General features: G+C 31.6%; 1 protein-coding gene across 2 annotated transcripts in view; it reads right to left on the reverse strand.

Moving 5' to 3' along the window:
- The window catches only part of LOC139553940 (gamma-2-syntrophin-like), a 101,507-nt gene that overhangs the window by 15,418 nt on the left and 73,052 nt on the right, over positions 1 to 13,037 (reverse strand). For both annotated transcript variants that reach the window (XM_071366736.1, XM_071366737.1), the window contains 3 exons: positions 6,439 to 6,555; positions 3,790 to 3,861; positions 3,408 to 3,617 (listed from right to left, as the gene is read on the reverse strand). In XM_071366736.1, the coding sequence (XP_071222837.1) occupies positions 3,408 to 3,617; positions 3,790 to 3,861; positions 6,439 to 6,555 (399 nt within the window). The remainder of the gene's footprint in view (positions 1 to 3,407; positions 3,618 to 3,789; positions 3,862 to 6,438; positions 6,556 to 13,037) is intronic.

The raw sequence follows: 13,037 nt of genomic DNA on the forward strand, positions 1-13,037 counted from the left end.
GTACCGGCAACTATTTTTAGTCCATGTTAAGCGCTGATTATGAGGAGCTTAGTAATTTAATGCAGTCTGACTTTTAGCAAATCTTTCACATATACAGGTAAAGGTTAAATAAAACTCTTATTAAATACCGAAAAGACCAGTAGCAGTTAAATATGTAATCTATTCACTTCCTGAACAAGGTGTGCTGCAATATGCGTTCTCTGCAAGAGCTCATCACCATAATACTGCAGACCTTTAACAGAGCTCATCACCATAATACTGTAGACTTTACCATAACAGAGCTCATCACCATAATATTGCAGACTTTACCATAACAGAGCTCATCACCATAATATTGCAGACTTTACCATAACAGAGCTCATCACCATAATACTGCAGACTTTACCATAACAGAGCTCAGCACCATAATACTGTAGACTTTACCATAACAGAGCTCAGCACCATAATACTGTAGACTTTACCATAACAGAGCTCATCACCATAATACTGTAGACTTTACCATAACAGAGCTCAGCACCATAATACTGCAGACTTTACCATAACAGAGCTCAGCACCATAATACTGCAGACTTTACCATAACAGAGCTCAGCACCATAATACTGTAGACTTTACCATAACAGAGCTAATCACCATAATACAGCAGACTTTACCATAACAGAGCTCATCACCATAATACTGTAGACTTTACCATAACAGAGCTCATCACCATAATATTGCAGACTTTACCATAACAGAGCTCATCACCATAATACTGCAGACTTTACCATAACAGAGCTCAGCACCATAATACTGTAGACTTTACCATAACAGAGCTCAGCACCATAATACTGTAGACTTTACCATAACAGAGCTCAGCACCATAATACTGTAGACTTTACCATAACAGAGCTAATCACCATAATACTGTAGACTTTACCATAACAGAGCTCATCACCATAACACTGCTGAACTTTACCATAACAGAGCTCATCACCATAACACTGCAGACTTTACCATAACAGAGCTCATCACCATAATACTGTAGACTTTACCATAACAGAGCTCAGCACCATAATACTGCAGACTTTACCATAACAGAGCTCAGCACCATAATACTGTAGACTTTACCATAACAGAGCTCATCACCATAATACTGCAGATGGGAGGGTTGTTAATATTTGAGGTGTGTCCGTAAAAACATGATCCAATGTGCTAATTTCAGGCATCTCTGAGACGGATATTTAAGACCACAATCTCAAGCTGGTTTTAGTGGTAACACATTTGGTTATGTCATGAATTCTGACAGCTGAAACACAGCCTATCCAGCCGTGATGCACACTGCCCATATGTGCATGGAACAAGAGAAGCCTAACGTGCTTTTGGTGCCTTTATACTTCGTATTTAAAAACATTTAAATCATGTTTTTTTCCACATTTAGTTTTATTTGATTGAAAACCAAGCAGAGACTCCCCTCCTCTCAATGAAGGATTATTTGTTGTTTGTTCTGCCCAATGCAATCGCTAAGTAGTCAAGACTGTCGATAAACGGTTTGGCTCCTGAGAACGCTTGGAAATAAACCTTAATCACCAAAGTTTTATTAAAATATAAAGTTTGAGAGGAGGAAAACAGTGAGCCGACATTCCCTTTGTTATCTATGTATTGTAGACATTATTTGTTATCTATGTATTGTAGACATTATTTGTTATCTATGTATTGTAGACATTATTTGTTATCTATGTATTGTAGACATTATTTGTTATCTATGTGTTGTAGACATTATTTGTTATCTATGTATTGTAGACATTATTTGTTATCTATGTATTGTAGACATTATTTGTTATCTATGTATTGTAGACATTATTTGTTATCTATGTATTGTAGACATTAATTGTTATCTATGTATTGTAGACATTATTTGTTATCTATGTATTGTAGACATTATTTGTTATCTATGTATTGTAGACATTATTTGTTATCTATGTATTGTAGACATTATTTGTTATCTATGTATTGTAGACATTATTTGTTATCTATGTATTGTAGACATTATTTGTTATCTATGTATTGTAGACATTATTTGTTATCTATGTATTGTAGACATTATTTGTTATCTATGTATTGTAGACATTATTTGTTATCTATGTATTGTAGACATTATTTGTTATCTATGTATTGTAGACATTATTTGTTATCTATGTATTGTAGATATTATTTGTTATCTATGTATTGTAGACATTATTTGTTATCTATGTATTGTAGACATTATTTGTTATCTATGTGTTGTAGACATTATTTGTTATCTATGTGTTGTAGACATTATTTGTTATCTATGTATTGTAGATATTATTTGTTATCTATGTATTGTAGACATTATTTGTTATCTATGTATTGTAGACATTATTTGTTATCTATGTATTGTAGACATTATTCGTTATCTATGTATTGTAGACATTATTCGTTATCTATGTATTGTAGACATTATTTGTTATCTATGTATTGTAGACATTATTTGTTATCTATGTATTGTAGACATTATTTGTTATCTATGTATTGTAGACATTATTTGTTATCTATGTATTGTAGATATTATTTGTTATCTATGTATTGTAGACATTATTTGTTATCTATGTGTTGTAGACATTATTTGTTATCTATGTATTGTATATATTATTTGTTATCTATGTATTGTAGACATTATTTGTTATCTATGTGTTGTAGACATTATTTGTTATCTATGTGTTGTAGACATTATTTGTTATCTATGTATTGTAGACATTATTTGTTATCTATGTATTGTAGACATTATTTGTTATCTATGTATTGTAGACATTATTTGTTATCTATGTGTTGTAGACATTATTTGTTATCTATGTATTGTAGACATTATTTGTTATCTATGTATTGTAGACATTATTTGTTATCTATGTATTGTAGACATTATTTGTTATCTATGTATTGTAGACATTATTTGTTATCTATGTATTGTAGACATTATTTGTTATCTATGTATTGTAGACATTATTTGTTATCTATGTATTGTAGACATTATTTGTTATCTATGTATTGTAGACATTATTTTAGACCTAAACGTCCCGTTATGGACTAACATTGGAATTGGAGTTAATTCCAAAGCGATACATAAATTACCGTAAATACACAACCTGAAGCGGTGCTTAAGATTTACCGTTTACGTTAGGCTTGTTAAAAATAGAGCCCTATGTACTGTTCTAGACTGATCCACTAAACGGAACAAAATGACTGCATGTCTGGAAGTAATGTATCGTATTTGCTGCAGTTAAAAAGTGTGATAACACAATGACAGCTCGTCTTTTTTCAAAATGTGTAAAATGTCAGTCATACAGTATCTCAGCACCATTTATAACAAACCCCCGAACCTTTAACTCCGGGGAGAATCACATCCACTTACCCCTACTCTCTGCACCTCCATGAAGACGGCTCTTTGGAAGGACTTCTCCCACACGGCGAGGTCAGAGGTCATCTCCACACTGAAGGTGTGACTCTGGCCGTGGCCGACCAGGATACTGAAACAGAAAGGCTCGCCGTCCTGCAGATCCTCATCCTGCTGGAGGCCGAGGTAGAACTTGGCCTGGATCCAACAGTCCTCCGTCACACATAGCTGCAACACATCCAAACGTGAAACGTCATCCAGTTTTATTCACTGCAAGCAAAACTCTCAACTTGAGATGTGTAGATCTAACATAGACATGGTTCAAGTGACATGCACATAATTCAAATTCCGGTAACATTTCGTGCTGGTATCTTCTTCTGCATGTGAACGTTAAACATACCTTGTGAACCTTTAACAGAACCTCATAGAGGGTATACATAGTTTCAGCTTGTCCCCAGTCTGTTCCACTAACCTAAGGGGGACAAAAGTGTGTGTATTTTTTGTTTTTACAAATGTAATCATACAGTATCTTACAGGCATTGTGTTAAAATACACTGAGCCATAATAAGCCAACATACAGTGTGATTGATAAACAGCATTTGGAAGCTCTGCATTCACTTATTAAACCCCAATAACTAGGGAAGACAATTAAATGGTTTCATTACTTGTATAGTGGGTGGTTTGGGGTACAGCTCAAAACTCCGTTCAGAAATAGATGATGTAATTGTAAAGTATACTGAACAAAAATATAAACACAACATGTAAAGTGTTGGTCCCATGTTTCACGAGCTGAAATAAAAGATCCCAGATGTAAAAAAAAAAATGTTTAAATGCTTTTTTCTCTCACAAATTTGTGTACATCCCTGTTAGTGAGCATTCTATCCTTTGTCAAGATATGCCACACCTGTCAGGTGGGTGGATTATCAAGAAGCTGATTAAACAGCATGATCAATAGACAAGTCTACGACCTCTCAGGCCCACCCATGGCTGCGCCCCTGCCCAGTCATGTGAAATCCATAGATTAGAACCTCATTTATTTATTTCTATTGACTTAGCACCTTTTAAATGAACTATTACTCAGCAAAATATTTGAAATTGTTGCATCTTTGCTTTTATATTTTTGTTCAGAGTACGTGTCAAAAAGTTTCAGAATAACCATTATAAGTATACACTGTATGTAGCCCACCAACATGCTCCCAGCTGAAGAGAGAATGTATGGACTATCATGTAGCCCACCAACATGCTCCCAGCTGAAGAGAGAATGTACGGACTATCATGTAGCTCACCAACATGCTCCCAGCTGAAGAGAGAATGTAAGGGCTATCATGTAGCTCACCAACATGCTCCCAGCTGAAGAGAGAATGTATGGACTATCATGTAGCCCACCAACATGCTCCCAGCTGAAGAGAGAATGTACGGACTATCATGTAGCCCACCAACATGCTCCCAGCTGAAGAAAGAATGTACAGACTATCATGTAGCTCACGAACATGCTCCCAGCTGAAGAGAGAATGTAAGGACTATCATGTAGCTCACCAACATGCTCCCAGCTGAAGAGAGAATGTACGGACTATCATGTAGCTCACCAACATGCTCCCAGCTGAAGAGAGAATGTAAGGGCTATCATGTAGCCCACCAACATGCTCCCAGCTGAAGAGAGAATGTACGGACTATCATGTAGCCCACCAACATGCTCCCAGCTGAAGAGAGAATGTACGGACTATCATGTAGCCCACCAACATGCTCCCAGCTGAAGAGAGAATGTACGGACTATCATGTAGCTCACCAACATGCTCCCAGCTGAAGAGAGAATGTACGGACTATCATGTAGCCCACCAACATGCTCCCAGCTGAAGAGAGAATGTACGGACTATCATGTAGCTCACCAACATGCTCCCAGCTGAAGAGAGAATGTACGGACTATCATGTAGCCCACCAACATGCTCCCAGCTGAAGATAAAATGTACGGACTATCATGTAGCCCACCAACATGCTCCCAGCTGAAGAGAGAATGTACGGACTATCATGTAGCCCACCAACATGCTCCCAGCTGAAGAGAGAATGTAAGGACTATCATGTAGCCCACCAACATGCTCCCAGCTGAAGAGAGAATGTAAGGGCTATCATGTAGCCCACCAACATGCTCCCAGCTGAAGAGAGAATGTAAGGGCTATCATGTAGCCCACCAACATGCTCCCAGCTGAAGAGAGAATGTACGGACTATCATGTAGCTCACCAACATGCTCCCAGCTGAAGAGAGAATGTACGGACTATCATGTAGCTCACCAACATGCTCCCAGCTGAAGAGAGAATGTAAGGGCTATCATGTAGCTCACCAACATGCTCCCAGCTGAAGAGAGAATGTACGGACTATCATGTAGCTCACCAACATGCTCCCAGCTGAAGAGAGAATGTAAGGGCTATCATGTAGCTCACCAACATGCTCCCAGCTGAAGAGAGAATGTACGGACTATCATGTAGCTCACCAACATGCTCCCAGCTGAAGAGAGAATGTAAGGGCTATCATGTAGCTCACCAACATGCTCCCAGCTGAAGAGAGAATGTACGGGCTATCATGTAGCCCACCAACATGCTCCCAGCTGAAGAGAGAATGTAAGGGCTATCATGTAGCTCACCAACATGCTCCCAGCTGAAGAGAGAATGTACGGACTATCATGTAGCTCACCAACATGCTTCCAGCTGAAGGGAGAATGTACGGACTATCATGTAGCTCACCAACATGCTCCCAGCTGAAGAGAGAATGTACGGACTATCATGTAGCCCACCAACATGCTCCCAGCTGAAGAGAGAATGTACGGACTATCATGTAGCTCACCAACATGCTCCCAGCTGAAGAGAGAATGTAAGGGACTATCATGTAGCCCACCAACATGCTCCCAGCTGAAGAGAGAATGTACGGACTATCATGTAGCCCACCAACATGCTCCCAGCTGAAGAGAGAATGTAAGGGACTATCATGTAGCCCACCAACATGCTTTGGACTCTTAACAGTTAATGAATGACGAGGAAATCAATGGGAGGTTCATACAGGAGGAATCCTGAAGACGTAGAGCGAAGGGCCTCGCAATGCCAGGAACTTGAAGGTACTTGATGGACCAGCATCATTAGCTTGAGGGTTTTCACACACCCAACCCATGTGGACAATCTGCAGAAACAAGGTAATACATTCTCTTGCAATTTTTTATTATTTGTAATTAACCTACATACTATGAGTGGATACGTCTTAGTTAAATATAGTTATAATTATAAATGTAGATAGTTATAGATGTAGATAGTTATAGATGTAGATAGTTGTAGATGTAGATAGTTATAGATGTAGATAGTTATAGATGTAGATAGTTATAGATGTAGATAGTTATAGATGTAGATAGTAATAGTTGTAGATAGTAATAGTTGTAGATAATTATAGATGTAGATAGTTGTAGATGTAGATAGTTATAGATGTAGATAGTAATAGTTGTAGATAGTTATAGATGTAGATAGTTATAGATGTAGATAGTTGTAGATGTAGATAGTTATAGATGTAGATAGTTATAGATGTAGATAGTTATAGATGTAGATAGTTATAGATGTAGATAGATGTAGATAGTTATAGATGTAGATAGTTATAGATGTAGATAGTTATAGATGTAGATAGTTGTAGATGTAGATAGTTATAGATGTAGATAGTTATAGATGTAGATAGTTATAGATGTAGATAGTTATAGATGTAGATAGTTTTAGATGTAGATAGTAATAGATGTAGATAGTAATAGTTGTAGATAGTTATAGATGTAGATAGTAATAGTTGTAGATAATTATAGATGTAGATAGTTACAGATGTGAATAGTTATAGATGTAGATAGTAATAGTTGTAGATAGTTATAGTTATAGATGTAGATAGTAATAGTTGTAGATAATTATAGATGTAGATAGTTACAGATGTAGATAGTTATAGATGTAGATAGTTGTAGATGTAGATAGTTATAGATGTAGATAGTTATAGATGTAGATAGTTGTAGTTATAGATAGTTATAGATGTAGATAGTTATAGATGTAGATAGTAATAGTTGTAGATAATTATAGATGTAGATAGTTATAGATGTAGATAGTTATAGTTATAGATGTAGATAGTAATAGTTGTAGATAATTATAGATGAAGATAGTTAAAGATGTAGATAGTTATAGATGTAGATAGTTATAGATGTAGAAAGTTATAGATGTAGATAGTTGTAGTTATAGATGTAGATAGTAATAGTTGTAGATAATTATAGATGTGGATACTTATAGATGTAGATAGTTATAGATGTAGATAGTTATAGATGTAGATAGGTATAGATGTAGATAGTTATAGATGTAGATAGTTATAGATGGAGATAGTTATAGATGTAGATAGTTATAGATGTAGATAGTTATAGATGTAGATAGTTGTTGTTGTAGATAGTTATAGATGTAGATAGTTATAGATGTAGATAGTTATAGATGTAGATAGTTATAGATGTAGATAGTTATAGTTATAGATGTAGATAGTTATAGATGTAGATAGTTATAGATGTAGATAGTTATAGATGTAGGTAGTTATAGTTGTAGATGTAGATAGTTATAGATGTAGATAGTTATAGATGTAGATAGTTATAGATGTAGATAGTTATAGTTATAGATGTAGATAGTTATAGATGTAGATAGTTATAGATTTAGATAGTTATAGATGTAGATAGTTATAGATGTAGATAGTAATAGTTGTAGATAATTATAGATGTAGATAGTTGTAGATGTAGATAGTTATAAATGTAGATAGTTATAGATGTAGATAGTAATAGTTGTAGATAGTTATAGATGTAGATAGTTATAGATGTAGATAGTTGTAGATATAGATAGTTATAGTTGTAGATAATTATAGATGTAGATAGTTATAGATGTAGATAGTTATAGTTGTAGATGTAGATCGTTATAGATGTAGATAGTTATAGTTATAGATGTAGATAGTAATAGTTGTAGATAGTTATAGATGTAGATAGTTATAGATGTAGATAGTTGTAGATGTAGATGTAGATAGTTATAGATGTAGACAGTTATAGATGTAGATAGTTATAGATGTAGATGTAGATAGTAATAGTTGTAGATAATTATAGATGTAGATAGTTATAGATGTAGATAGTTGTAGATAGTTATAGATGTAGATAGTTATAGATGTAGATAGTTATAGATGTAGATAGTTATAGATGTAGATAGTTATAGATGTAGATAGTTATAGATGTAGATAGTTATAGATGTAGATAGTTGTAGTTATAGATGTAGATAGTTATAGATGTAGATAGTTATAGATGTAGATAGTTATAGATGTAGATAGTAATAGATGTAGATAGTAATAGTTGTAGATAGTTATAGATGTAGATAGTAATAGTTGTAGATAATTATAGATGTAGATAGTTACAGATGTGAATAGTTATAGATGTAGATAGTAATAGTTGTAGATAGTTATAGTTATAGATGTAGATAGTAATAGTTGTAGATAATTATAGATGTAGATAGTTACAGATGTAGATAGTTATAGATGTAGATAGTTGTAGATGTAGATAGTTATAGATGTAGATAGTTATAGATGTAGATAGTTGTAGTTATAGATAGTTATAGATGTAGATAGTTATAGATGTAGATAGTAATAGTTGTAGATAATTATAGATGTAGATAGTTATAGATGTAGATAGTTATAGTTATAGATGTAGATAGTAATAGTTGTAGATAATTATAGATGAAGATAGTTAAAGATGTAGATAGTTATAGATGTAGATAGTTATAGATGTAGAAAGTTATAGATGTAGATAGTTGTAGTTATAGATGTAGATAGTAATAGTTGTAGATAATTATAGATGTGGATACTTATAGATGTAGATAGTTATAGATGTAGATAGTTATAGATGTAGATAGGTATAGATGTAGATAGTTATAGATGTAGATAGTTATAGATGAAGATAGTTATAGATGTAGATAGTTATAGATGTAGATAGTTATAGATGTAGATAGTTGTTGTTGTAGATAGTTATAGATGTAGATAGTTATAGATGTAGATAGTTATAGATGTAGATAGTTATAGATGTAGATAGTTATAGTTATAGATGTAGATAGTTATAGATGTAGATAGTTATAGATGTAGATAGTTATAGATGTAGATAGTTATAGATGTAGATAGTTATAGATGTAGATAGTTATAGATGTAGATAGTTATAGTTGTAGATGTAGATAGTTATAGATGTAGATAGTTATAGATGTAGATAGTTATAGATGTAGATAGTTATAGTTATAGATGTAGATAGTTATAGATGTAGATAGTTATAGATTTAGATAGTTATAGATGTAGATAGTTATAGATGTAGATAGTAATAGTTGTAGATAATTATAGATGTAGATAGTTGTAGATGTAGATAGTTATAAATGTAGATAGTTATAGATGTAGATAGTAATAGTTGTAGATAGTTATAGATGTAGATAGTTATAGATGTAGATAGTTGTAGATATAGATAGTTATAGTTGTAGATAATTATAGATGTAGATAGTTATAGATGTAGATAGTTATAGTTGTAGATGTAGATAGTTATAGATGTAGATAGTTATAGATGTAGATCGTTATAGATGTAGATAGTTATAGTTATAGATGTAGATAGTAATAGTAGTAGATAGTTATAGATGTAGATAGTTGTAGATGTAGATGTAGATAGTTATAGATGTAGATAGTTATAGATGTAGATAGTTATAGATGTAGATGTAGATAGTAATAGTTGTAGATAATTATAGATGTAGATAGTTATAGATGTAGATAGTTGTAGATAGTTATAGATGTAGATAGTTATAGATGTAGATAGTTATAGATGTAGATAGTTATAGATGTAGATAGTTATAGATGTAGATAGTTGTAGTTATAGATGTAGATAGTTATAGATGTAGAAAGTTATAGATGTAGATAGTTATATATGTAGAAAGTTATAGATGTAGATAGTTATAGATGTAGATAGTTATATATGTAGATATTTATAGATGTAGATAGTTATAGTTATAGATGTAGATAGTTATAGATGTAGATATTTATAGATGTAGATAGTTATAGATGTAGATAGTTATAGATGTAGATAGTTATAGATGTAGATAGTTATAGATGTAGATAGTTATAGTTATAGATGTAGATAGTTATAGATGTAGATAGTTATAGATGTAGATAATTATAGATGTAGATAGTTATAGATGTAGATAGTTATATATGTAGATAGTTATAGATGTAGATATTTATAGATGTAGATAGTTATAGATGTAGAAAGTTATAGATGTAGATAGTTGTAGTTATAGATAGTTGTAGATGTAGATAGTTATAGATGTAGATAGTTATAGATGTAGATAGTTATAGATGTAGATAGTTATAGTTATAGATGTAGATAGTTATAGATGTAGATAGTTATAGATTTAGATAGTTATAGATGTAGATAGTTATAGATGTAGATAGTAATAGTTGTAGATAATTATAGATGTAGATAGTTGTAGATGTAGATAGTTATAAATGTAGATAGTTATAGATGTAGATAGTAATAGTTGTAGATAGTTATAGATGTAGATAGTTATAGATGTAGATAGTTGTAGATATAGATAGTTATAGTTGTAGATAATTATAGATGTAGATAGTTATAGATGTAGATAGTTATAGTTGTAGATGTAGATCGTTATAGATGTAGATAGTTATAGTTATAGATGTAGATAGTAATAGTTGTAGATAGTTATAGATGTAGATAGTTATAGATGTAGATAGTTGTAGATGTAGATGTAGATAGTTATAGATGTAGACAGTTATAGATGTAGATAGTTGTAGTTATAGATGTAGATAGTAATAGTTGTAGATAATTATAGATGTGGATACTTATAGATGTAGATAGTTATAGATGTAGATAGTTATAGATGTAGATAGGTATAGATGTAGATAGTTATAGATGTAGATAGTTATAGATGAAGATAGTTATAGATGTAGATAGTTATAGATGTAGATAGTTATAGATGTAGATAGTTGTTGTTGTAGATAGTTATAGATGTAGATAGTTATAGATGTAGATAGTTATAGATGTAGATAGTTATAGATGTAGATAGTTATAGTTATAGATGTAGATAGTTATAGATGTAGATAGTTATAGATGTAGATAGTTATAGATGTAGATAGTTATAGATGTAGATAGTTATAGATGTAGATAGTTATAGATGTAGATAGTTATAGTTGTAGATGTAGATAGTTATAGATGTAGATAGTTATAGATGTAGATAGTTATAGATGTAGATAGTTATAGTTATAGATGTAGATAGTTATAGATGTAGATAGTTATAGATTTAGATAGTTATAGATGTAGATAGTTATAGATGTAGATAGTAATAGTTGTAGATAATTATAGATGTAGATAGTTGTAGATGTAGATAGTTATAAATGTAGATAGTTATAGATGTAGATAGTAATAGTTGTAGATAGTTATAGATGTAGATAGTTATAGATGTAGATAGTTGTAGATATAGATAGTTATAGTTGTAGATAATTATAGATGTAGATAGTTATAGATGTAGATAGTTATAGTTGTAGATGTAGATAGTTATAGATGTAGATAGTTATAGATGTAGATCGTTATAGATGTAGATAGTTATAGTTATAGATGTAGATAGTAATAGTAGTAGATAGTTATAGATGTAGATAGTTGTAGATGTAGATGTAGATAGTTATAGATGTAGATAGTTATAGATGTAGATAGTTATAGATGTAGATGTAGATAGTAATAGTTGTAGATAATTATAGATGTAGATAGTTATAGATGTAGATAGTTGTAGATAGTTATAGATGTAGATAGTTATAGATGTAGATAGTTATAGATGTAGATAGTTATAGATGTAGATAGTTATAGATGTAGATAGTTGTAGTTATAGATGTAGATAGTTATAGATGTAGAAAGTTATAGATGTAGATAGTTATATATGTAGAAAGTTATAGATGTAGATAGTTATAGATGTAGATAGTTATATATGTAGATATTTATAGATGTAGATAGTTATAGTTATAGATGTAGATAGTTATAGATGTAGATATTTATAGATGTAGATAGTTATAGATGTAGATAGTTATAGATGTAGATAGTTATAGATGTAGATAGTTATAGATGTAGATAGTTATAGTTATAGATGTAGATAGTTATAGATGTAGATAGTTATAGATGTAGATAATTATAGATGTAGATAGTTATAGATGTAGATAGTTATATATGTAGATAGTTATAGATGTAGATATTTATAGATGTAGATAGTTATAGATGTAGAAAGTTATAGATGTAGATAGTTGTAGTTATAGATAGTTGTAGATGTAGATAGTTATAGATGTAGATAGTTATAGATGTAGATAGTTATAGATGTAGATAGTTATAGTTATAGATGTAGATAGTTATAGATGTAGATAGTTATAGATTTAGATAGTTATAGATGTAGATAGTTATAGATGTAGATAGTAATAGTTGTAGATAATTATAGATGTAGATAGTTGTAGATGTAGATAGTTATAAATGTAGATAGTTATAGATGTAGATAGTAATAGTTGTAGATAGTTATAGATGTAGATAGTTATAGATGTAGATAGTTGTAGAT

Source organism: Salvelinus alpinus, chromosome 25 (genome assembly GCF_045679555.1).
Source record: "Salvelinus alpinus chromosome 25, SLU_Salpinus.1, whole genome shotgun sequence".
Classification (NCBI taxonomy): domain Eukaryota; kingdom Metazoa; phylum Chordata; class Actinopteri; order Salmoniformes; family Salmonidae; genus Salvelinus; species Salvelinus alpinus.